The sequence below is a fragment of the Oryx dammah genome, unplaced genomic scaffold (assembly GCF_014754425.2).
Source record: "Oryx dammah isolate SB20612 unplaced genomic scaffold, SCBI_Odam_1.1 HiC_scaffold_28, whole genome shotgun sequence".
Lineage (NCBI taxonomy): Eukaryota > Metazoa > Chordata > Mammalia > Artiodactyla > Bovidae > Oryx > Oryx dammah.
The window spans coordinates 85,371,768-85,398,297 of NW_024070212.1; the positions used below are offsets into that span (position 1 = coordinate 85,371,768).

Below are 26,530 nucleotides of genomic sequence, written 5' to 3' on the forward strand. Positions count from 1 at the left end.
AGCACGGGCTCCGGGGTTGCGGCTCCCGGGCTCTGGAGCACGGGCTCAGGGGTTGCGGCACGCAGGTGTTGTTGCTCCTTGGCGTCTGGGATCCTCTGGGTAAGGTATTGAACCGGTCTCCTGTGTTGGCAGATGAATTCCTTATCACTGAGCCACCAAGGAGGCTCCTGGTTGTTGAATTTTATCAAATGCTTTTTCTGTATCTTCTGAGATAATCATGTGGTGTTTTTTCAGTTAGGGTGAATTACTTTGATGTATGAATTTTTATTCAGCCTTACATTCCTGGGACAAATGTCACTTGGTCATGATGTATTGTCTTTTTAATATATTGAGTTAGATTTCCTAAAATATTAAGAATTTTTATATCTATGCTCATGAGGATTATTATTTTGTAGTCTTTTTGTAATTATCGTTTTTTTTCTGTCTTTGTTACCAAGTGATGCTAGTCTTAAGGAATGGATTGCAAAGTATTCCTTTTTCATTTCCTGAAAGAGTTTCTATAGAATTGCTATTTCTTCTTTAAATGTTTAGTAGAATTCCCCAGTGAAGCCTTTTGGTTCTGGAACTTTCATTGTGGGAAGGTTTTCAACTACAAATTCAATTTAAAGATCGTGTATAAGGGTCTTTATTTCTTCTTGAGAAAGCTCTGGTAATTTGTGTTTTTCAAGGAATGTGTCCATTTAATCTAAGGTGTCAAATTTAAGATTTTGTCTTTCATTGGTTTTAAGAAATTTTATATACCTTGGAGTAATTTTCTTTGTGTTTCCAGTGTGTGTGATTTGTTAAACTTCTTGATTTGAAGGTTTACAATTTTCCTCAAATTTGGAAAATTTTCAGTCAGTCAGTCACTTTAGTCGCTCAGTCGTGTCCGACTCTCTGAGACTGCATGGACTGTAGCGCACTAGGCCTCCCTGTTCATCACCAACTCCTGGAGTTTACTCATAGTCATGTCCATTGTGTCGGTGATGCCAATCAACCATCTCATCCTCTGTAGTCCCCTTCTCCTCCCACCTTCAGTCTTTCCCAGCATCAGGGTCTTTTCAAATGAGTCAGTTCTTCACATCAGGTGGCCAAAGTATTGGAGTTTCAGCATCAGCATCAGTCCTTCCAATGAATATTCAGGACTGATTTCCTTTAGGATGGACTGGTTGGATCTCCTTGCAATCCAAGGTACTCTCAAAGGTCTTCTCCAGCACCACAGTTCAAAAGCAACAATTCTTCGGCGCTCAGCTTTCTTTATAGTCCCACTCTCACACCCAGATGTGACTACTGGAAAAACCATAGCCTTGACTAGACAGACCTTTGTTGGCAAAGTAATGTCTCTGCTTTTTAACATGCTGTCTAGGTTGGTCATAACTTTTCTTCCGAGGAGCAAGTGTCTTTTAATTTCATGGCTGCAGTCACCACATGCAGTGATTTTGGAGCCCCCCCAAAATAAAGTTTGTCACTGTTTCCATTGTTTCCCCATCTATTTCCCATGAAGTGATGGGGCCAGATGCCATGATCTTAGATTTCTGAATGTTGAGTTTTAAGCCAACTTTTTCACTCTCCTCTTTCACTTTCATCAAGAGGCTCTTTAATTCTTCTTTGCTTTCTCCCATAAGTGTGGTGTCATCTGCATATCTGAGGTTATTGATATTTTTCCTGGCAATCTTGATTCCAGCTTGTGTTTCATCCAGCCCAGTGTTTCTCATGATGTACTCTGCATATAAGTTAAATAAGCAGGGTGACAATATACAGCCTTGATATACTCCTTTCCCTGTTTGGAACCAGTCTGTTGTTCCATGTCTGATTCTAACTGTTGCTTCCTGACCTGCATACAAATTTCTCAAGAGGCAGGTCAGGTGGTCTGGTATTCCCATCTCTTTCAGAATTTTCCACAGTTTGTTGTGAGCCACACAGTCAAAGGCTTTGGTATAGTCAATAAAGCAGAAAGGGATGTTTTTCTGGAACTCTCTTGCTTTTTTGATGATCCAACTGATGTTGGCAATTTGATCTCTGGTTCCTCTGCCTTTTCTAAAACCAGGTTGAACATCTGGAATTTCACGGTTCATGTATTGCTGAAGCCTGGCTTGGAGAATTTTGAGCATTACTTTACTAGCATGTGAGATGAGTGCAGTTGTGCAGTAGTTTGAGCATTCTTTATCATTGCCTTTATTTGGAATTGGAATGAAAGCTGACCTTTTCCAGTCCTGTGGCCACTGCTGAGTTTTCCAAATTTGCTGGCATACTGAGTGCAGCACTTTCATAGCATCATCTTTTAGGATTTGAAATAGCTCAACTGGAATTCCATCACCTCCACTAGCTTTGTTTGTAGTGATGCTTCCTAAGGCCCACTTGACTTCACATTCCAGGATGTCTGGCTCTAGGTGAGTGATCATACCATCGTGATTATCTGGGTTGTGAAGATCTTTTTTGTATAGTTCTTCTGTATATTCTTGCCACCACTTCTTAATATCTTCTGCTTCTGTTAGGTCCATACCATTTCTGTCCTTTATTGAGCTCATCTTTGCATGAAATGTTCCCTTGGTATCTCTGATTTTCTCAAAGAGCTCTCTAGTTTTTCCTATTCTGTTGTTTTCCTCTATTTCTCTGCACTGATCACTGCAGAAGGCTTTCTTATCTCTCCTTGCTATTCTCTAGAAAATTCTGGCCGTTATTTTTTCAAGTGTTTTTTCCTGTGTGCGCTCCCTTCCCACTTTTCTTGGAGTCCATTTACTCCATTTGAGTTGCTCCACACCTCTTGATGCTTTATGCATTTCTTACAGTTTATTTTCTCTCTGCATTCCATTTTCGATGGGTTTTATCATTATTTCAGGTTCATAAGTCTTTATTTCTACAATGTCTAATTTGCTGTTAGTCTCATCCAGGGTAATTTTTATTTAAGACATTGTATTAGTAGTTTTCTTATCTAGAAATTCAACATCGATCTTTTGAAAAATTATACTTTGCCTCTATATAACATGCTCAAACATTCCTTTAAAATTTAACACATATGCAATATATATAACTACTTTAATATCCTTGAATTCCCAGCTTCATCTCTTTGGTTTAGGAGGACCATTGGGCTGTGCTAGGTTTTACCTCTTTGCATAGTGGCCTGAAAACTCTCCAGGCAAAAGGTTGGGGTGGTCATAAGTTTCCTTTATCTGTTTTCTCCCTGTCTCTCAGGGATGACTGTTCTTCATTGCCTAATGTCCATATGGTGAAACATTTGTTTGCAGTTTAGTCACTCAGTCGTGTCCGACTCTTTGCGACCCCATGAACGGCAGCACGCCAGGCCTCCCTGACCATCACCGGCTCCTGGAGTCCACCCAAACCCATATGCATTGAGTTGGTGATACCATCCAACCATCTCATCCTCTGTCATCCCCTTCTCCTCCCGCCCTCAATCTTTCCCAGCATCAGGGTCTTTTCAAATGAGTCAATTCTTTGCATCAGATGGCCAGAGTATTGAAATTTCAGTCCTTCCAATGAACACCCAGGACTAATCTCCTTTAGGATAGACTGGTTGGATCTCCTTGCAGTCCAAGGGACTCTCAAGAGTCTTCTCCAACACCACAGTGAAAAAGCATCAATTCTTCGGCGCTCAGCTTTCTTCACCATCCAACTCTTGCATCCACACATGACCACTGGAAAAACCATAGCCTTGACTAGACGGACCTTTTTTGGCAAAGTAATGTCTCTGCTTTTCAATATGCTATCTAGGTTGGTCATAACTTTCCTTCCAAGGAGTAAGCGTCTTTTAATTTCATGGCTGCAATCACCATCTGCAGTGATTTTGGAGCCCCAGAAAAATAAAGTTAGCCACTGTTTCCACTGTTTCCCTGTCTATTTGCCATGAAGTGATGGAACCGGATGCCATGATCTTAGTTTTCTGAATGTTGAGGTTTCAGCCAACTTATTCACTCTCCTCTTTCACTTTCATCACGAGGCTCTTTAGTTCCTCTTCACTTTCTGCCATAAAGGTGGTGTCATCTGCATATCTGAGGTTATTGATATTTCTCCTGGCAATCTTGATTCCAGCTTGTGCTGATACTGAAGCTGCAGTATTTTGGTCTTCTGATGTGAACAGCTGACTCATTGGAAAGTCCCTGATGCCGGGAAAGATTGAGGGTAGAAAGGGAAGAAGGTGTCAGAGGGTGAGATGGCTGGATGGCAGCACCAATACAATGGATTTGAACTTGGGCAAACTTTGGAAGATGGTGACGGGCAGGGAGGCCTGACATGCTGCAGTCCATGAGGTCGCAAAGAGTTGGACCTGACTGAGTGAACAACAGCAACAATAATTAGCAGTGTTGAGCATCTTTTCATGTGCTTGTTGGCCATCTGTATGTCTTCTTTGGAAAAATGTCTATTTAGGTCTTCATATTCTGTTCTTTCAGTTCTTTTCAGTGAGAAGATAAGTCCCTTTCCTTCTGTCTTGACCTGAATCAGAAGTGTCAGCATTATATTTGAAAGGAACAAATTGGTATTTTAAAAAATACATTTTGTGTTAGACTTTAGTATTCCATTAAATGCTCTTTGATCTGTTTACTGCCAATCGCTGAAACTTTCCCTGGTGGCTCAGCTGGTAAAGAATCCGCCTGCAATGTGGGAGACCTAGGTTCAATCCCTGGGTTGGGAAGATCTCATGAAGAAGGGAACGGTTACCCATTCCAGTATTCTGGCTTGGAGAATTCCATGGATCGTGTACAGTCCGTGGATTCGCGAATAGCTGGACGTGACTGAGCGACTTTCACTTTCTTACTTTCAGTCCTGTTTTTGTTTAATCTATTTCTTGTTCCCCAAATAATTTAGCTATTAGAATAAAAATAGACTTCTTTCAACTAAAATTTTAAAAAAAGAAGAAAAAAGGCCAGATTTGTGGGACATTGTAAGTACATGTTGCTGAGTTTAAAAAAAAAGTAAAACCTCTTTGGTTTTTGTTGTTAAGAGGAACTGCTGCATGAGTGGTGAGTAGTTTGGTTGGAGACGTGTTGAAGGAAGAACAACTTTTCAACGTGTTATATTTCCAGTTTCATAATAAATATTTTGCTGGGATTATTTATAGTTTATATTTTGTGTTCCAGATAATCAAGTAAAACAAAGATGAGCTTCATCTATGGACTGCAGTCTGCTGCTAGAAACTGTTTTTTCTTCCGATTTAATTTACTGACCAACTGGAGAAAATGTAACACACAAGCTGTAACCTCACGAGACTTTCATCAGGTGAAAATTAACCATATAGTAAATAAATCTCCAGGCCTGGGAGTAAATCACGGTGATAGATGGACTCCTCTGCCTGAAAACTTTCTCTTCTATAGGACTTTTAATACCAAAAGAAAAAGCTGCCTTTTGAGCACCAGAAGTAAGGAAATTTTGACGATTAGCCGAAAATGCACCACCTGGACTGACTCTCTTTCAAGACAGCTACCGATGAAGGACGTTCCCATAGTTCCTGCTCGTTCAGTGTTTCATCCCTTGAACTGTTTACCCACAAGAGGCATCAGGAGCTTCCACACTTCTCCACGGTGCCAAGCTGCTCCCGTTCCTCTGTTGTTGATGATTCTTAAGCCAGTGCAGAAACTGCTTGCGATCATTGTGGGCAGGTAAAATGCTTTTTAAAATATAAGCTTTTATGTTAAAAGTTTTTAAAACTGTACTTTTAAAGAAAAATTGGTAGATTTCCCTCCCATGATTAGCGCGGAAGTTCAGTTTCTAAATAGTTGGTGTATATATATATATATATGTATATATGCCTTAATAATCTTGAAATCATTTGCTGCATATATAATACAGAAATGTGATCTGTAAAAATTATTCTTATATATCTTATCTAGACGCTATTTTAAAGATCTTATAATTACAAAAATCAGAAATGTTTGTTACAGTTCATGTGTAAGAACCGTACTTACAAACATTCCTTTTTAGTTCATGCAATTTGGGGCAATGAATCATGAAACTGAAGAACTTTGCTCATTTAAGAAAGAACTCCTAGCCAAGTTAACTCTTAATTAGTATTTGTTTAATTTTCTATTCTATTTCCAACAAATCTTTGTTTTCTCTTGGTGATCCTTTATAGCACTTAATGTTTTTAAAGCTAAATAATACTTTGTATTTAACTTAAACCTCCTCCCTCATGATTAATCTTGTTTTCTCTTATTTGCTCCATGAAGATTAAAGAAAGGTAAAGTTAAGCATTGTCTCCCTATAAAGTTATTTCATATTTGATAGCTATGAAGTGCCTTCTAGCCTTTTTACTTCCATAATAATCAACCCAGTTTTCTTTTTATCCAAAATCGAGAACTTGTACTCTAATCTATGGTGTTCTTTATGACTAAGCTTTGGCACTCAGAAAATATACAGTTAATTTAGCTCTCAATTTAATAAAACCAGCTTTTATTCAGAACTTTTACAGTAGGAGAAAAGAGACCTCAGTATAGAACCAGAGTCAGTTCTGAATACACCATGGGCTGTGCAGGTAGTGTGGGGGTTGGTAGATGGAAAACTACAGAGAGGAAACATCAGGAGCCAGGAGGGATTCTACTCAATCTGGTCTACCAGGGTTACTGCCGAAGACAGGTGAGAGTGATCAGATACCACCCAACCATGGTGCCTATCCATGGCCTGTTTAGAAACGCAACTTCACAGCAGGAGGTGAGCAGTGGGCGAACAAGTGAAGCTTCATCTGTATTTAACAGCTGCTCCCCATCACTTGTATTACTGCCTGAGCTTTGCCTCTTATCAGATCAGCAGCAGGATTAGATTCTCTTAGGAGCATGAATCCTACTGTGAACTGGGCACATGAGGGGTCTAGGTTGCGTGTTCCTCATAAGAATCATCCCCAAACCATTCCCTCACCACCACCCCAGGTCCATGGAAAAATTGTCTTCCACAAAACCAGTCCCTGGTGCCAGAAGGGTTGGGGACCACTGACCTGGAGGATACTGGAGAAGGCAATGGCACCCAGCTCCAGTACTCTTGCCTGTAAAATCCATGGACGGAAGAGCCTGGTAGGCTGCAGTCCATGGGGTCGCTAAAAGTCAGACATGACTGAGCGACTTCATTTTCACTTTTCACTTTCATGCATTGGAGAAGGAAATGGCAACCCACTCCAGTGTTCTTGCCTGGAGAATCCCAGGAATGGGGGAGCCTGGTGGGCTGCCATCTATGAGGTCGCACAGAATCAGACATGACTGAAGCAACTTAGCAGCAGCAGCAGACCTGGGGGATGATGAATGATAAGTAACAGGTTAGATATCACGAGTAATCAGATACGGAGGATGAGGGATTCTGACTTAACTGACCTGTGCAGAGATGAACACAGGAGTCCTGAAGTCAAAATATTCATGGGAGTCTTAAGTAGAGTTTGGTCCAGGAGAGAATCTTTGTCACAATTCAGCCCAGGTTCTTGAGCCGGTAGATCTTTTTCCTCCTTTTAAATTAACTTTTTGTTATTACCGTTATAAATCACCTGAAATTTTAGGTTATGTTTTCATACATTTTAAATAATAGTGTCATACATTTTTAAATTGGAAATAAGTATACTTCATAGCTTGATCTAAGTCTTTTTAGGTTGAAACACTTTAAGGGCCTTTTAGGTATATCACTTAGCAGGACTAAAATAACTTAAAAAAGTTGTTTTATAAAATATTGTCTAGAGAATGATATATATATTTTAAATGTTTGTTGTAATTTCACAGATGAACTCATGGGGGGAATTTTTTGTTCAGGTACTGAAAACAGCATTGTTATTTTAGTTGCTAAGTCATGTCCAACTCTTTGTGACCCTGTAGATTGTAGCCTGCAGGCCCTTATGTCCATGGGTTTTCCCAGGCAAGAATATTGGAATATTTCCCAGGCAAGAATATTCCGTCTCCAGGGGAGCTTCCAAACCCAGGGATTGAATCTGGGTCTCCTACTTTGGCAGGCAGATTCTTTACCACTGAGCCACCTGGGAAGACACTGAAAACATTACTGGTTGTCAAAATGTCTGTGAATCCTAGGAAGCAGCAGAGAATATTGTTGCCTGGTAGAGTTGGATCTCCTCAGATGTTATCCATAAAATCTCTGATTTCTGTGTTTACAGTGCCTGTGCTCTTATTACCTCTCCTTTGTCGTGTTCTCTGTAGCTTAGTGGAGTTTCTGCTACTGCGCAATATTTGTTTCTAAAATCAGTGCCGAGATCGTTTCCCTTGCGTCTGACTGAAGTACCGGCAGATTGTGCCAGATGTCTGATGTCTGATGAGCAGTGGGGGGAGTGGTTAAAGGTGAAGATTTATTGTACTATAAGCCTTCAGTTGTTTATTTGCACAATTCATCCCTATTATCACATTGCCTTCCTGATTTTCCTCTTATTAACTCTGTGACCTTGGATAAGTTGTTTAACTTCTCTATGCCTCAATTTTCTCTTCTGTAACAGGGTTATTATGAAGATTAAATGAGATGACATACGTACAGCAATTAGAAGAGTACCTTGAATGTGCTCAATAGACAGTAAATGTGAACTAATGGTAGTTAGTGTAAAACAACTTCTCACTTAGCTCGTTTAAAATAACTGAAGAAGAAAATTCAAATGAGCATTAGAATTTTAACTATAGCTCTGTATAATTGATTGCTTTTTTATCATTTGGCTAAGAATTTTACAAACTGGAAAAAACCCATCTATACAGAGAAATATAAAAATTCAAGCCTTTGATGACAAAATTTTAGCATAAGCATTAAGTTTTGGTGGTATGTACTGATTTTGTTATCAGACCTTTTTGTTATCAGAATTTTTCTTTTTGCTCTAGGGGCATAAGAAAATGGTGGCAGGCACTTCCTCCTAACAAGAAGGAACTATTTAAAGAAAGTTTAAGGAAGAATAAATGGAAGCTCTTCCTTGGCTTGAGTAGTTTTGGATTGCTTTTTGTAGTGTTTTATTTTACACATCTGGAAGTGAGTCCAGTCACAGGAAGGAGCAAGCTACTGTTACTGGGAAAAGAACATTTCAGACTTTTATCAGAACTGGAATATGAAGCAGTAAGTAGAAAGACTCATTTTTTAATTAGACTCCTTGATACAATATTCAAAGTAGGAGTTTCTTAAACATGAACAATGTACTACTTTTTAATTTTAATCTCTGATGGGGAATTAGCCTTTTTTCCAAAAAGTCTCAGACCTTTCATGCTTTGTATTCCTGCCATCTACATTGGCTTTCCTCACCCAGCCAACTCCTGATTGCAACATGTCACCTTAAATGTCACTTTCTCAGGAAAGCCTTCCTTGATTATTCCGACTGGGTTAAGCAGTGAGGCTGTGTTAGGCCCTAGGGGGTATCCTTCATAACAGACTACATAATGAATCAGTCATTTGTAGCTTGATCACTGCTTGGCTATATTGGGGCTAGGTATCCTACTTTTATTTTCTCTTTGCATACTGTACTTTCCTTTTAAAAACACTTATCATGAGGGTAGAAGCATCATAATTATTTGCATAATTATCTATTTGCTGATCTGTCTTCCTTGCTAGACTAACTCCAGGGGTTCAAAGAGCCTGTTTGTTCTGTTTATAATTTTAAGTACTGGCACAGTGTACAATGTATGCTTACTATGTATTTTTTTTTAACAAATAGATCTGTAATTTGAATTTTTGTATCTTGAAAATTAAGTAGAATAACATAGTTCCCCACCCCCTAAACATCAATTTGGGCAGTTTATTATGTATATATTTTCTTTCTCATTAAAAAAAAAAATCTATTAATTTATTGGCTACCCTGGTCCTTCACTGCTGCATGAGGGCCTTCTCTAGTTGCAGCAAGTGGGAGCTACGCTCTAGTTGCAGAGTGCAGGCTTCTCATTGAGGTGACTTCTCTTGCTGTGGAGCACAGGCTGTGGCTGTACAAGCTTCAGCGGTTGCTATGTGGGCTCAGTAGTTGCAACTCCTGGACTCTAGAGCACAGGCTTCTGTAGGCCATGGGTTTAGTTGCCTCGTAGTGTGTGGAATCTTTCCAGACCAGGGATTGAACCCATGTCCCCTGCATTAGCAGGCAGACTCTCAACCACTGGGCCACCAGGTTGCCACAGTTTATTATGTTCTTTAAAAAAATTTTTTTTAAATTAAGTTCTTTGAATACAAAATAAAGTGGGATTTCAGAAGCCTTAACTCCTTGGAAAGTACAGTAACTCAAGTGAACATCTTGCACCCCTAGTGAGTTCCTTGAGGGCAGATCATCTTTCTGTCCCTCATGCTTAGCACACATATGGTATACAAACTTCATTTTATTGTTATTTGCTTTATTACACTTTGCAGATACTGCATTTTTAAACTTTGGAGGTTTGTGGCAACCTTGTGTCAAGCAAGTCTGTTGGCTCCACTTTTCCAGCAGCATTTGCTCACTTCCTATTTGTGTCACTTTTCAGTGATGCAGTATTTTGAGTCTTTTCATTATTATTTGTTAGGCAAAAGAGATTATGTCTCTCTCAAGGCCTAGATGATGCTTAGCATTTTTTTTAAGGTATAAAGTGTTCTTTAAGGTGTGTACGTTGTTTTTTTTTAGACATAATGCTATTGCACACAATAAACAGTGGGAAACCAAAAATTCTTGTGACTCGCTTTATTAAGATATGCACTTTGTGGTGAATATCTCAGTAAAGATATTGAGAACTGGAACTGAACCCACAGTATCTCCAACGTGTGCTATATATGCTAAATTAATATTTGTTGAATTTATAGCCTTACTTGACAACTCTGCTGTGGTTAGATTTTTATATACCAATATTTTTATTGATATATAAAAATATTTATATATTTTTATAATGTTGAGCTTCTGAGTTTGTCAGTGGAAAGTTACCATAAAAAAGAAATAACAGATTTTTCACTAAAAAGATTGTTTGATTGTTCTTAATAAAGATAAGACCAATCTCTTTTATATAGGTTATACAGAGATTTGAGATGTTTCTTAGAATAGCCTAGTCAGAAGCAAGTTTGAGAAAAGTGTTTTATTAAGGTTGATAAAAGCCTAGTGTTAAATTAGTGTATGTTCTACCATTTATATCACTAAGAAGTTATAAAAAATTACATACATGTACGTATATTTTTTACTTATTTTTAGCCAATGCATGTAATACCTGCTTGATATGAAAATTCAAGCACATGTTCTTATGAGATTATTATAAAGTACTGCAATTACATATAATCTTGTATCTACTTCAGTAGTGTTCTTTTAGACAGTTTACATTGGTGACTTGTGCTTTTAGAAAATACTATGTAAAGATTTTAAAATTCATATTCTGTAAAATCATGTTTATAATGCATTATCAAGGTTACAGACTTCTTAATTCATATATGAAAGAAATTATACATTTTATGGAAATTTAGTAGTTTCAGAACATCCTTAATTTTCAAATGGATGTCTGAGGAACTTTACAAATAGCTGCTGCTGCTGCTGCTGCTAAGTCACTTCAGTCGTGTCTGACTGTGCAGCCCCATAGACAGCAGCCCACCAGGCTCCCCCGTCCCTGGGATTCTCCAGGCAAGAACACTGGAGTGGGTTGCCATTTCCTTCTCCAGTGCATGAAAGTGAAGTTGCTCAGTCGTGTCTGACTCTTCGAGACCCCATGCCAGCCCACCAGGCTCCTCTATCCATGGGATTTTCCAGGTAAGAGTACTGGAGTGGGGTGCCATTGCCTTCTCTGTACAAATAGCTGAGGAAAGAAGAATAGCGAAAGACAAAAGAGAAGAGGAAAGATAGACCCATCTGAATGCAGAGTTCCAAAGAATAGCAAGGAGAGATAAGAAAGCCTTCCTCAGCAATCAATGCAAAGAGATAGAGGAAAACAGTAGAATAGGAAAGACTAGACATCTCTTCAAGAAAATTAGAGATACCAAGGGAACATTTCATGCAAAGATGGGCACAATAAAGAACAAAAATGGGATGGACCTAACAGAAGCAGAAGATATTAATAAGAGATGGCAAGAATACACAGAACTATACAAAAAAGATCTTCATGACCCAGATAACCATGATGGTGTGATCTCTCACCTGGAACCAGTCTTCCTGGAGTCTAAAGTCAAGTGGGTGTTAGGAAGCATCACTATGAACAAAGCTAGTGGAGGTGATGGAATTCCAGTTGAGCTATTTCAAATCCTAAAAGATGATGCTGTGAAAGTGCTGTACTCAGTATGCCAGCAAATTTGGAAAACTCAGCAGTGGCCACAGGACTGGAAAAGGTCAGTTTTTATTCTAATCCAAAAGAAAAGCAATACCAAAGGATGGTAAAACTACCACACAATCACACTCATTTCACATGTTAGTGAAGTAATGCTCAAAATTCTCCAAGCCAGGCTTCAACAGTACATGAACCGAGAACTCCCAGATGTTCAAGCTGGATTTAGAAAAGGCAGAGGAACCAGAGATCAAATTGCCAACATCAGTTGGATCATCGAAAAAGCAAGAGAGTTCCAGAAAAACATCTGCTTCATTGTCTACTCTAAAGCCTTTGAGTGTGTGAATCACAACAAACTGTGGAAAATTCTTAAAGAGATGGGCATGCCAGACCACCTTACCTGCCTCCTGAGAAATCTGTATGCAGGTCAGGAAGCAACAGTTAGAACTGGACATGGAACAACAGACTGGTTCCAAATAGGAAAAGGAGTACGTCAAGGCTGTATATTTTCACCCTGCTTATTTAACTTTTATGCAGAGTACATCATGAGAAACGCTGGGTGGAAGAAGCACAGCTGGAATCAAGATTGCTGGGAGAAATATCAATAACCTCAGATATACAGATAACACCACCCTTATGGCAGAAAGTGAAGAGGAACTAAAAAGCCTCTGGATGAAAGTGAAAGAGGAGAATGAAAAAGTTGGCTTAAAGCTCAACATTCAGAAAACGAAGATCATGGCATCTGGTCCCATCACTTCATGGGAAATAGATGGGGAAACAGTGGAAATAGTGTCAGACTTTATTTTTGGGGGGCTGCAAAATCACTGCAGATGGTGACTGCAGGCATGAAATTAAAAGACGCTTACTCGGAAGAAAAGTTATGACCAACCTAGATAGAATATTAAAAAGCAGAGACATTACTTGCCGACTAAGGTCCATCTAGTCAAGGCTATGGTTTTTCCAGTAGTCATGTATGGATATGAGAGTTGGACTGTGAAGAAAGCTGAGCGCTCGAAGAATTGATGCTTTTGATCTGTGGTGTTGGAGAAGACTCTTGAGAGTCCCTTGGACTGTAAGGAGATCCAACCAGTCCATCCTAAAGGAGATCAGTCCTGGGTGTTCTTCGGAAGGAATGATGCTAAAGCTGAAACTCCAGTACTTTGGCCACCTCATGCGAAGAGTTGACTCATTGGAAAAGACTCTGATGCTGGGAGGGATTGGGGGCAGGATGAGAAGGGGACAACAGAGGATGAGATGGCTGGATGGCATGACCGACTTGAACTCCGGGAGTTGGTGATGGACAGGGAGGCCTGGCGTGCTGCGATTCATGGGGTCGCAAAGAGTCAGACACGACTGAGCGACTGAACTGAACTGAACTGAAGGCTATGTATTGTCATCTGGCTTATTTAACTTCTATGCAGAGTACATCATGAGAAATTCTGGAGTAGACAAAACAGAAGCTGAAATCCAGATTGCTGGGAGAAATATCAGTAACTTCAGAGTATGCAGATGACAGCACCCTTATGGCAGAAAGCAAAGAGGAACTAAAGAGTTTCTTGATGAAAGTGATAGAGGAGAGTGAAAAAGCCAACTTGAAACTCAACATTTAAAAAACTAAGATCATGGCATCTGGTCTGATCGTTTCATGGTAAATAGATGGGGAAACAAAGGAAACAGTGACAAACTTTATTTTCTTGGGCTCTAAAATCACTGCAGATGGTTACTGCAGCCATGAAATTAAAAGTACTTGCTCCTTAGAAGAAAAGCTATGACCAACCTAGACAGCTTTTTAAAAAGCAGAGACATCACTTTGCTGACTAAGGTCTGTATAGTCAAAGCTATGAATTTTCCTGTAGTCGTGTGTGGATGTGAGAGTTGGACCATAAAGAAAGCTAAGTGCCAAAGAAGTGATACTTTTGAACTGTGGTGTTGGAGAAGACTCTTGAGAGTCCCTTGGACTGCACGGAGATCAGACCAGTCAATCCTAAAGGAAATCAATCCTGAGTATTCATTGGAAGGACTGAAGCTGAAGTTCCAATACTTTGGTCACCCGATGCGAAGAGCCAACTCATTGGAAAAGAATTGATGCTGGGAAAGATGAAGGCAGGAGGAGAAGGGGACGACAGAGGGTGAGATGGTTGGAGGGCATCACCAACTGAATGGACATGATTTTGAGCAAGCCCCGGGAGATTGTGAAGGACAGAGAAGTCTGGTGTGCTGCAGTCCGTGGGGTCACAGAGTCAGAGATAACTGAGCGACTGGAACAGCGAAATTTTTCAAAGTATGCTTGAAAGAATCTCTCATGAATGTAGCTTCAGAAAAAATGTCTTTGTATGGTGGTTAGTCTTAACACAGTAAAAAGAAAATGATATGCTCATTAGTTCTACAGTTTCAGTAATTTCCTTTCAGTCTGTGTGATAAGACACTTTAATGAAATGTTGTCCTTTTTCTGGTAGAAGTTTAGCTTTCTTATTAAGCATAGGGTGTTTCATGTTATGAAAGAAAGTCTTCATTAATTTTTATTGGAGTATAGTTGCTTTACAGTGTTGTGTTAGTTTCTGCTATACAGTAATTTCTTTTGTGTTTTGCTTTCTTATATAAAATCTTTATGTTCTCTAGGAAATGCTTTGTTTTCTAAAATATTTAGGAAAGTAGAAATAATATTTAAGCATTTTGTTAGTTTATAAGCTAATAGAAAAGATGAATGAAATTTTTATTTCAACCAACTTATAGGAAAAATCTTAAGTTATTAGAACTTACTCCATTTGTGAGAAGCCAAATTTTTGCCTTTGCATAAATCAGATTTGAAAATTTTGAGTATTTAATATATGCAGATTTTCCCATAATTGAAAATTATTCAACAACATAGTGCCATATAAATCACTCCTTAAAATAAAGGCTTCCCTAGTGGCTCTGTGGTAAAGAATCCACCTGCCATTGCAGGAGATGAGGGTTCCATCTCTGGGCTGAAACGATCTGGAGAAGGAAATGACAACCCCCTCCAGTGTTTTTGCCTGGAAAATCCTGTGGACAGAGGAGCCTGGTGGGCTGCAATCTATTGGGTTGCCAAGAGTCGGGTACAACTTAATGACTAAACAAACAACAATAAAAGCAATATAAACATTTTGTAGAGCTAACACTCTCTTAGAGACGACTTTTCTTTTTAACCTTTCAGTGGATGGAAGAATTTAAAAATGATATGCTAACTGAGAAAGACGCCCGATACATGGCTGTTCAAGCAGTGGTTCATCATTTAATTGAATGCAATCAAGATATTCCAGGGATCTCTGAGATCAATTGGATTATTCATGTGGTTGATTCCCCGGATATAAATGCCTTTGTACTTCCAGTAAGTAAATGTTACCCAGCCTAATTTTTAATTGTTAAATTTAGTGCCCTTGTTTTTTTTTGTTTTAAATGGCATTCTCATTGCTTGCATTATTTTCATTATGGTGCAGAATGGACAAGTGTTCATCTTCACTGGACTTTTAAATAGTGTGACTGATGTCCATCAGCTCTCCTTCCTTCTGGGCCATGAAATAGCACACGCAGTACTTGAGCATGCTGTAAGTATCTCAAGTGAATGTTCAGTCACTGAAACACTCCTTTGAAGTTAGCAAATTAAATCTTTCAGAGAACCGAATCTTTTCAGTTTTTTTAAATTGATGGTATTTTCGTTTTTAGTAATTGACTTATTCTGTTGCCTGAAAAAGTATGACTGGATAATTTTGAGAATCTCTATGGTCTTTAGTGTTTGATTCTGAATAATTAGTGTTTCTCTTAAATACTGTTTTTATCACCTGTCTTTTTTGGTAAGAAGTGATTATTCTCAACCTCTAATTATTTCAAATTAGATTTTAAACTTTCCATAATTATTAACATACTTATAATCTAGTCAGAAAATTAACTGTAGGAAAGTGATATTACTATCCAAGTGGTAAATCAGTTTTCTTGCTTTTTTATTCATTCTCAGAGAATAACTTAGAGAGAGCATCTTGGAAAATGTCTAGAATGATATGCTGTATATAATGAACGCAGAGTAATAATAATGATACTTTGCCATTTTACCATTTACTGAGCTTTTTAATATATACCTTCTCATTAATAATTTTAATACTGTCCTCATGAGGTAGGTATTTAATATCCTTATGTTATATACAAGAACACCGACATTTAAAAATACCTTAAATAAAATGACTAAGCTGACAAACTGGCAGAATTTGAACTTTAATCAAGACTTTGTCTTTGCCAGTCCAGCACTGCTTTCTTTTACCACAGTTACCTGGCTGTTTTCAAGTCAATTTATCATACAATTCAGGGTGATTAATGCTCTTGTGAATATACACATCTGTTTGACTTGGTATGAATCTAGAAAAATATTTGTTTACTCATATTTTTATTTTGATGCACTAAAAATGTATATGGCTCATTTGTCCGCATGAGTAGAAAAAGGTATATTTTCTAATTGAAAGCACAAAGGTAAGTAGTGAAAGGATTGTAAAATGCTGTATCAGAAATGCAAGTAATATTAACTTAAAGTGGAAAAGATAATGTTATTAATCCTTCTAAAAGTCATCTCAAATTCTGTCTTTGCCTTAGAGTATTAATAAGATGAGGTAGGCCAAAGTTGTGCTCTTCTGGAGTGCAAATAGTAATTATCACCTTTATTTCTTCTGAGTTATAGGAAAATTAAAAAAATTTTTTTTCCTTAAACAGATACATGCAAGAGTCAATCTAAGCAGTTGAAATACATTATATCTTTCTAGAAATGGCTTCATAACTGCAAAATCAATTTTGGTCATTTTTAGCTTTTAAAAAGTATTCATTTCAGTACATTAATTTTCCTGGGTCTAGATCAATGTGTTATTCAGCATAATGTTGTCATCTCTGTCTCTGCAAGAACAATAATTAGATGAGACATAAAAAGCAAATAGCAGGCTCAAAAATAGAAAATAGTTATTAATATTTCTTTGTTAGGCATCTTAGCCATTGTCTATACTATGTTTTCTCTTTCAAGAGTCTCCATTTTTATTTGATGTTGTTTTGTTATTCCACAAATATGGATTTAAAATTTCTTTTTTAGTTTTCTAAGATTATGTAATAGCAATTATATCTTTTAGTAATTACAAGGATTTTCTCTTCTATAGTGACTTCATCACCTGGAGTTGTATTCTTTAGTGCTAAAATAATTCCATAATTGTTTATCATGACTCTCAGTTCTTATAATGAAGCAAAAATTGCTTTGTGAGGGCAGATTATATAAAGAAGTATTCTAGGTGATAATTTTTAGTTGTCAGCCATGTTTCATATACTCAAGTAATGTTTCCTGTATTGTCAGTGTCAGTATGACAGTAACATTTATTAATCAACAATAGTGGGGAGCGGTGAACAGTCCAGTGCATTAAACTTATATGTAGATATTGCTATTCAAAGCATTAAACTTATATGTAGATATTGCTATTCAAAACAAACACTTTAGAACTTTTTTTTTGCTATAAGTAAATACAAACAAATCTTATAACTAAATTTCCTGGTGGGAAGTTCAGACTGATAAAATTTCAGACTTGCTTGACTTTTCATATATTAGGTCGTGAAGTCAAAAGATTTTTATTTAAAATAATTTCCAATATTTTCTTGAATTGTTCTTGTTTTAACTTCTTCATATGTTCAAGAGTGTTTGGTCTCTGTCTAAAAGTATAAGCATAATAAACACATTTATTTGATTTTTAAAAAAGATTTAGCGACAATATTAGAAACTGTAACTTCCTGGGTTTGAGTCCTTGTTCTTTTTACTAGCAGCTGTGTGAATTTGGGCAACTCTTTTAACCTCTCTTCATCCTAGTTTATCTATAAAATAGAAAACAATTGTACATATTTTACAAAGTTAGTATGCTTGTTAATATAAGACTCTGTAGGTTAATGAACCTGTTATTATATCTGCATAGTGGTAGTAGCTCAAGCAGATATTAGTTGTATGAGTAAATGAATACATAATATGTAAGCAAGAGGCAGAAAGGATAAAGCTCACAGAAGAAAGGGAACTTGCAGTCTTACTTGGCGAAGTTCAGGTAAACACATGTAATTATGTAATGTGGCTACACATAGTGAACTAGAAAATGTCAGCCTGTACTGTCTGAATTTATTAAGTATAATATTTATTGTTTTGATTTTTCTCAGGCAGAAAAGGCTAGTTTGGTTCATTTATTGGATTTCCTAGGTCTGATTTTTCTTACGATGATTTGGGCCATTTGTCCTCGAGATAGTTTGGCACTTCTGGGCCAGTGGATACAGTCTAAACTGCAGGAGGTAAGTCTGAGACAAAAACTTGAATTTGCAGTGATGAGGATATTTTAATATTACTGTAAAGAAAAAAATATCAGAAATCTTTTCATATTTTATCCTTATCATGAAACATGGGTACTATGTTTTAGTGTCTTACATTTTCTCATTTTTAGTGGATACTCTTAATAATAGGCATTTAAATTAGAAAATACTACTTCTCTTAAATGATGGAGATAGATGGGTAGGAAGGGCTTGGCAGCTTCTGGCTAACATAATTTTTTTGGCATCTTTATTGTTTCTACAGAGAGAAAACCCAGTCACAACCCTTTCTTTCCTTCTGTTGTTTACCTTCAAATGTTCCTTTTGTCTCCCATAGTGACAGTGGTGTACTCACTGGATGACTCTTCCTTTCCCCAAATATTTACATTTTGAGGGAGAACTTTTTTTTTTTTTAGGATAATTGCTTTGCAGTGTTGTGTTGGTTTCTCCTGTACGACAGCGTGGATCAGCCATAATTATACATATATCCTATCCCTTTTGAGCCTCCCTCTCCCCTCCCATTGCACCCCTCTAGGTCATCACAGAGCACCAGGCTGGGCTCCTTGTATTGTATCGCAGCTTCCTACTAGTTATCTGTTTTACACGTGGTAGTATATATATGTCCAGAGAAGGCATTGGCACCCCACTCCAGCACTCTTGCCTGGAAAATGCCATGGACGGAGGAGCCTGGTGGGCTCCAGTCCATGGGGTCGCTGTCGTGCCCGACTCCACTTTCACTTTTCACTTTCATGCATTGGAGAAAGAAATGGCAACCCACTCCAGTGTTCTTGCCTGGAGAATCCCAGGGACAGAGGAGCCTGGTGGACTGCCGTCTTTGGGGTCGCACAGAGTCGGACACGACTGAAGCGACTCAGCAGCAGCAGCAGCAGCATATATATGTCAGTGCCACTTGCTCAGTTCTTCCCATCCTCTCCTTCCCCACCTGTGTCCAGAAGTCCTTTTTCTACGTCTTCATTCCTTTCCTGCAAATAGGTTCATCAGCACTCTCGGGGAGCTCTTAAAACCTGTAAACTCTGATGGGCACAGGGTTGGCAGAAGCTGCCTAATTTCTCCCACCGCCTCACTCCAGCTAAGCTAGTATTACCTGGTAAATATTGAAAGGACAGTTTTAATAGGTGTTTGTTAACTTTTGCTTTATGCACAATGATAGTCATCTGATAAAATTTGTGTGGTCCTCCATCTTGCTCAAAACAGTATACTACTGAAAGGAGGTCTTGCAGTCTTAATATTTGCTTTGTTAGCTGTGATTATTTTATTTTACATCTTTCATCACATATTTCCTCTTGTCCTGGGAGGTTTGGTTATTTAGGAACAATCTGTTATTTGTGTATATTCAGTGATTTGTGGAGCACCCATCAGAGTGCCATCTGGGTGCTGTTTAAATCTAATCTGTAAAATTCTTTGAGACAAATTGCTTTGGAAATTGAATAACTAAATCTTTTATTCAGTGTTACCGTATCATTTGGTTTCATTTTTATTGAAATAAAAGTTCTTAAAGGGAAAAAGAAAAAATGGTTATTGCTTAAGTTACAGAATCTCATATTTTGAATTTTATTTTTATCGTTCATGTGCTGGGAAGTCAAAGAAGGTAATGCAGATTTTCCACCATTTATCAGTAGATGGCATTTTGTGTAATGGAATCAGATTAAGTCATAAGGAAGATAACTGGAAGCTGTTTCTTTGTTGAAATACTTGATGATCCTGTTGCTTGAGTATAATTCTTTAATAGGTACACTGAAACTCAAGTAAGGATTACTTCTGTTTGAACTCTTTTTTTCCCCCCTCTATTTTTTTCGCTGAATCAAGGCCCCTTCCCAATAATTTTGGTGATGAGGAAATGTTTCTTTCTCTAGAAGTCTTGCTCATGGTGATTGGAGGGCAGAGGGGATTCTGATAGTGAAGTTATTGAGAGGAAAATGCTGACATTCTTTTGTCAGAGAAAGGAAGAGAGGAAGGAAGAAGGAGGGGCTCTCTTTTAACCATTTGGATATAGTGTAGCAGCCCTCATAGAGCGCTACCAGTTAAGGTTTTGAGAGCTATTAGTAATACAGTAGCTAGCATTTACTGAGTACATACTGTATGGTAGGCACCATGATAAACACTGTAAATTAATTTTGTACAGGGGCTAAGAATACAGGCTCTGATCAGATGGATCTATGTTTGAATTTAATCTCTGTTAGGTTTAAATTCTGTAGAACTTCAACAGATTGCTGCACCTGTTATAGGTCTCAGTTTCTTTATCTGTAAGTTCAGATAGTAGTAGTGGCTAACTCAAAGCATTATTGAAGGTTTAATGATAACATTTAAAGCAGTGTTTCTCAATATAAGCACTATTTGTGGGCAGTTGTCCTCTGCATTGCAGAAAGTTTAGTAGCCTCCACACATTTAGATGCCTCTTCCCACTAGATGCCAGTAGCTCTCCCCACTTCTCCCCACCCCCAGCTGCAGCTGCAACAATCAAAAATATCACCAGACATTTCCAAGTGTCCCCAAAGGGTAAAAATCATGTTCTGTTGATAACCACTGGTTGAAAGCATTTAGTCCAACACCTGGTATAAAGTAAGGACTCAACAAATAGGAGTTATTACTTGCTCATTTGAACCCTCTCTGCAACTCTAGGAGTTTGGTACTATATGAAGTACTGCAATACTTTGCCACTATATGAAGTCACTGCTTCATTTTACATATGATGCTATTGGGCCTAGAAGGGTGGAAAAATACAGCCCAGAGGTAGTAGTTAATAAGCACTCAGGCTTGAACATGTTTCTCTCCTTTTAAAGCCAGTGTTTTTCATCAGTTTATACTAGTTATACTATTAATGCCAGTCAACTTGTGGGGACATCTGTAGACTGCTTGTGGTGAGCGAAGCCAGTATATAATGTAGTTCAGCAATCTAAAACAGACATGATCGAGAAGGAAGCAAGTCATATTTAATGGTCATGTACTGTGGACTAGATTGATTTAGTTATTTCTAGCTATCACTGACAGGTAGTTAATTGCTTCCCCAATTAACAGCTCTTTTCTCAAAAAGTCCTGCCTATCAATCCATCTTCTACAAAGTTTTAGTACTTACCAAAAATTAGTATTAACTGGAAAGCATTCACATAAATACAAGTAATTAGGAAAATTAAAGTTACAATATCTATTTGTATTTTTTATTGAAGTTGGAAGAAAAGTTCATTTTCCTAACTAATCAATACTTAGAAAACAAAGAAGAAATTAAGATAATACATCAAAGAAAGAACATTGTGCTATATGGTTAATTTTCTAACTGAAATAAATCTCCTAGTAGTGTCACTGGCTGCTATATAGCTGCAGTTTTCCAATTTTCTTTTAAGACTGAAAGATCAGAATGTTTCTTGGCCATAATAAAAAAAACCTATGTCAGTAAACTTTCTCAGGGAATCCTCTGCATAGTAAGTGGAGATTATAATCAGAAAATAATAAAAGGACTCTGATACTGTGGACTCTCCAAAAATTTGTAGGCATAGTTTTTTCCTATTCGTTCCTTGTTTTTAAAATATTAATCTCTGATGGGGGAAATAAAGGCTGCATTGTTTTATACCATGGTGTGCTTTAAATGTTATTCATAGCATAAGAACTATATGCTAGATAATCCATGAAATTTATTTTAAAAATCTCATTTTGTTGCTGCTTTTTTAATGAAATAAACAGCCTTAGTGGAACCTTTCTTTCTTATTTCTTAGTTTTTGTTTGATCGACCATATAGCAGAACACTGGAGGCTGAAGCTGACAAAATTGGACTACAGCTTGCTGCCAAGGTACAAAGTGTAGAAGTTGAAGATACACTGTCTCCTTCATACAGCAAAATACAATTGTATATTGTCTTAACGAGGTTTGGCTTGGGCGTAGAATGAGAGTTTGACTATGTGTAATTTTTCACTAATACCTTTTTAAAAATAACTTCATTTGTTTATTTTTGGCTGTTCTGGCTCTTTTTCGCTGCATGGGATTTTCTCTCATTGTGGCGAGTGGGGGCTCCTCTGTAGCTGAGCTGCGTGGGCCTCTCTCGTTGCAGCGGCTGCTCTTGTGGAACACGGGCTCTGGGGCACATGGGCTTCAGTAACTTGCCACATGTGGGCCCAGTAGTGTGGCTCCTGGACTCAAGAGCACAGGCTCAGTAGTTGTGGTGCGCAGGCTCAGTCGCTCTGTAGCATGGGGGTGGGGTGGGGAGTGTCTTCTTCCTGCATTAGCAGGGGGATTCTTTACCACTGAGCCACCAGGGAAGCCCATCATCAATATCTTTTTAAGTCTGTCCCCGCTGGAAGCTATTGCTGTCTTTATTTGACTCTTTTCCCTTGTTTTGCTGATCTAAGGAGGCTTTCTGAATAAGATGATATGTAACTGTTTTTCCCCACTTGGAAAAGGGTTTATCTTATTATAGCTATAATCTCAGCTGAACAAACTGAATTTTTACCATTTAAGTAAATGGTAGAAGAACAGTCTTATTACTTTGTATCTTTTAGGTTATAATTTTTGTTTTGGCAGATGATTTATTTTTGCTAGCCACAGAGAGCAGCTCTGGGCTCTTATTCTGGTTTATGTTGGATTGATTTGAAGCTGCTTCATGCCTGGCTGCTGTTTTTATCACATGTGATAACTGTGAATTAGTAGGATTTAACATTAGAAGTAAAACTGCATTTTTAAAAATTGGTGAAAACAGTGCCACTTCACATGTTAAATTCAAATTGTATTTGATTCTTTGTTGAGTTTTCAGTAGTTATCAGAAATCCTAACTATTGAAAATCACTCTTACCCGAATTTCTCATTATGACTTTTATGTATTAATTTCATAAATTGAGAAAATTCAAAGTTCAAAAAATTCAATAAATCCAAAAAAGCAATGTTCTTTGAATGTTGCATAAGCAGAATTAAATGAATTTTCAGACTTCATAGATTAAGAGGTTCCCAAATAGTGAGCCACAGGTTGACCCTGTCAAGAATATCCCAATTTTAATGTACTATGGTCTGTGAAATTTTCCCTCTAGGTAAGTGCCTTCTATATTCTGTTTCAGAAATATTTGCTCATTTCAATAAGTGTTCCTGTTTTATTTCCAAGAAGTTTTCTTGTGTTCTTAAATATAAGGAAGAGGTCAAGATAATTTTTCCCTATGTGGCTATCTAATAGACTCAGCACTGATTATTGAAGATTTTCTTTTCTCCACTAAACTTCAATTTCTTTTTCATGAATGTGGGAGGCTATATGTAAGTCTGTTTCTGGACTCCCTGTTGTATTCCACTGGTCCATTATTTATCTTTGAGCCAATACCACCTTTTATTTGTAACTGTGTAATAAATTTCGACATCTCATATCTTGATGCTGAAGCTGAAGCTCCAATACTTTGGCTACCTGATGTGAAGAGCCAACTCATTGGAAAAGATACTGATGCTGGGAAAGATTGAAGGCGGGAGAAGGGGGCAGCAGAGGATGAGAAGGTTAGATAGCATCACTGATTCAATAGACGTAAATTTGAGCAAATTCTGGGAGATAGTGGATGACAGAGGAGCATGGCATGCTGCAGTTCATGACTTAGCAACTAACAACAACTACATGCCCAGTAGTGGGATTACCAGATCATATGGTGGTTTTTGGAGAAGAAAATGGCAACTCACTCCAGTATTCTTTCCTGGGAAATAAATCCTATGGACAGAGGAGCTTGGCAGGCTGCAGTCCATGGGGTCGCAAGAGTTGGACAGGACTTTGCAACTGAACCACCACCAGGGTGATGGTATGCGTAACTTGTTAAGGATCTCCATGCTGTTCTCCACAATGACTGTTTCAGTTTACGTTCCCACAACAGTGCAGTATGTTTCCCTTTTCTCCACACCCTCTCCAGCATTTATTGTTTGTAGTTTTTCTGATGATGGCTGTTATGATTGGTGTGAGATAATGCCTCATAGTAGTTTTGCTTTTCATTTCTCTAATAGTGAGTAAATGTCAAACATCTTTTTATGAGCTTCTTGGCTATCCCTTTGTCTTCTTTGGAGAAATGTCTGATTTCTAAGTTTTGACTCTCTAGTCCTGATACACAGTCAAGGCTCTTCTCAGTCACCTCCTTCTGCTTGGATTTCTTTTGATTTCAGCATATATTCTTAGTCTCTTGCTCTTCACCGCTTAAAATTTAATAAGATTTGCTGGTTGGAATTGTGAAACAGAGGATCAGACTCACCTCAGTGAGCTTTCCTTCTTTCTGGGATTTTGTCTTTTCTAGTCTTGGTTGACTTGGTAACTCTCCAGTACCTTTGAACAAGTATTATTTATGTTTTATCCAAATTTTCTAATCATTTTTGATGGAAACATTGGTCTGCTATAATAAGCTACTTGACTCTATCACTGTTAGGAGAGAAACTCCCTAATGCAGTCTTTTAAATAGCTATCTAATATTCTGTAATTTGGATAACTCATTTAACTGTATGCTTATTGATGAACTTCTGGAGGTACTTCTAGTTTTTGTTGTTGTTATTGTTACTGTTTTTATTGCAATAATTCTGAAATTGTCAACCTTATACACATTCCTTCTGCTCCTTGGGCTTTTATAGCTATAGGGTGGGGTTGCTGGCATTTCAATTTTTACTTTAAAAGACACTCAATTATTTCAGAATGTTACTAGCAAGTCTTACCAGTGATAAACCAGAATGCCTTTTTAAACTCCCCTCAATAGCACTGTTTTTAATCCCTTTTTTTGTTAATTTGGACAAAAACTGAGATCTCATTGCTTTTAAAACTTGAATTTTCTTGCTTAGCAGTAAAGCTGAGCATAATGTTTTATTTTCATTGGCTCTTTTAAAATGATTTCTTCTTTTGCGGCTTGCTTTTTATTGTGTTTTGATGAGTAGATTTTAAAAATGCATATTCTAGCTTCCCCCTTTGGAAATTCAGAATCAGTAGCTAGGTGACCAAGGTCTGAGTCTGAGTGTGTTTAGGAGCTGCAAGTGATTCTGATATCCAGGCAGATTTGGAAATTACTACTTTGAGTAATCAAATGTCAGTTTTGTGTTTTGAGGTCACTTGGTAAGTTAAATATCCTGTTTTATTTTAAAAAAAAAAGGAATTAAACTAGAGAAGTTATTAAAGAAATATTGATATTCCTTTGATTATTTATGATATGCAATCCATATATATATATTTTAAAGAGTATATCTGGGTAGATAAAACTATGATTTCATTTTCTTTGTGTTGTGGACTAGTGACCTTTTACCAGTTGTGATATTATGGTTTATTTAGTTCAAAGGAGACAACAGTATTGCTGCAGATGTTAAGTCATGAATCCATAGTGATAAAGTAATATCCTTATTATGGAGCACTTAGGATATAAAAATGCCATCTCTAAATACAAATATTTCTTTTCCTGCTGAAGGGAGAAATAAGCATGAAAACCTCAATTATGTTTATACTACCACTTTATTCTGTGTCATCTTTATAGATAGTAACACCATTATTGCCACTCAATATTTATTATATTTTTATACTTTGCTTAGCATTTTATATGATCAGATTGATCATATTCTTTTCAGTCAAAAGTGGAGAAGCTCTATACAATCAGCAAAAACAAGATTGGGAGCTGACTGTGGCTCAGATCATGAACACCTTATTGCCAAATTCAGACTTAAATTGAAGAAAGTAGGGAAAACACTAGACCATTAAGGTATGACATAATCAAATCCCTTGTGATTATGCAGTGGAAGTGACAAATAGATTCAAGGGATTAGATCTGATAGAGTTCCTGAAGAACCATAGATGGAGGTTCATGCCCTTGTACAGGAGGCAGTGATAAGACCATCCCCAAGAAAAAGAAATGCAAAGAAGCAAAATGGCTGTCTGAGGAGGGCTGACAAATAGCTGAGAAAAGAAGAGAAGTGAAAGGCAAAGAAGAAAAGGAAAGATACACCCATTTGAATGCAGAGTTCTAAAGAATAGCAAAGAGAGATAAGAAAGCCTTCCTCAGTGATCAGTGCAAAGAAATAGAGGAAAACAATAGAGATCTCTTCAAGAAAATTAGAGATACCAAGGGAACATTTCATGCGAAGATAGGTACAGT

At 37.6% G+C, this 26,530-nt stretch overlaps 1 protein-coding gene across 3 annotated transcripts in view; it reads left to right on the plus strand.

Moving 5' to 3' along the window:
• The window catches only part of OMA1 (OMA1 zinc metallopeptidase), a 63,457-nt gene that overhangs the window by 4,438 nt on the left and 32,489 nt on the right, over positions 1 to 26,530 (plus strand). For all 3 annotated transcript variants that reach the window (XM_040232749.1, XM_040232748.1, XM_040232747.1), the window contains exons 2-7: positions 5,073 to 5,591; positions 8,775 to 9,003; positions 15,304 to 15,477; positions 15,587 to 15,694; positions 18,306 to 18,434; positions 22,178 to 22,252. In XM_040232749.1, coding sequence (XP_040088683.1) covers positions 5,092 to 5,591; positions 8,775 to 9,003; positions 15,304 to 15,477; positions 15,587 to 15,694; positions 18,306 to 18,434; positions 22,178 to 22,252 — 1,215 coding nt within the window. In that variant the 5' untranslated portion in view covers positions 5,073 to 5,091. The remainder of the gene's footprint in view (positions 1 to 5,072; positions 5,592 to 8,774; positions 9,004 to 15,303; positions 15,478 to 15,586; positions 15,695 to 18,305; positions 18,435 to 22,177; positions 22,253 to 26,530) is intronic.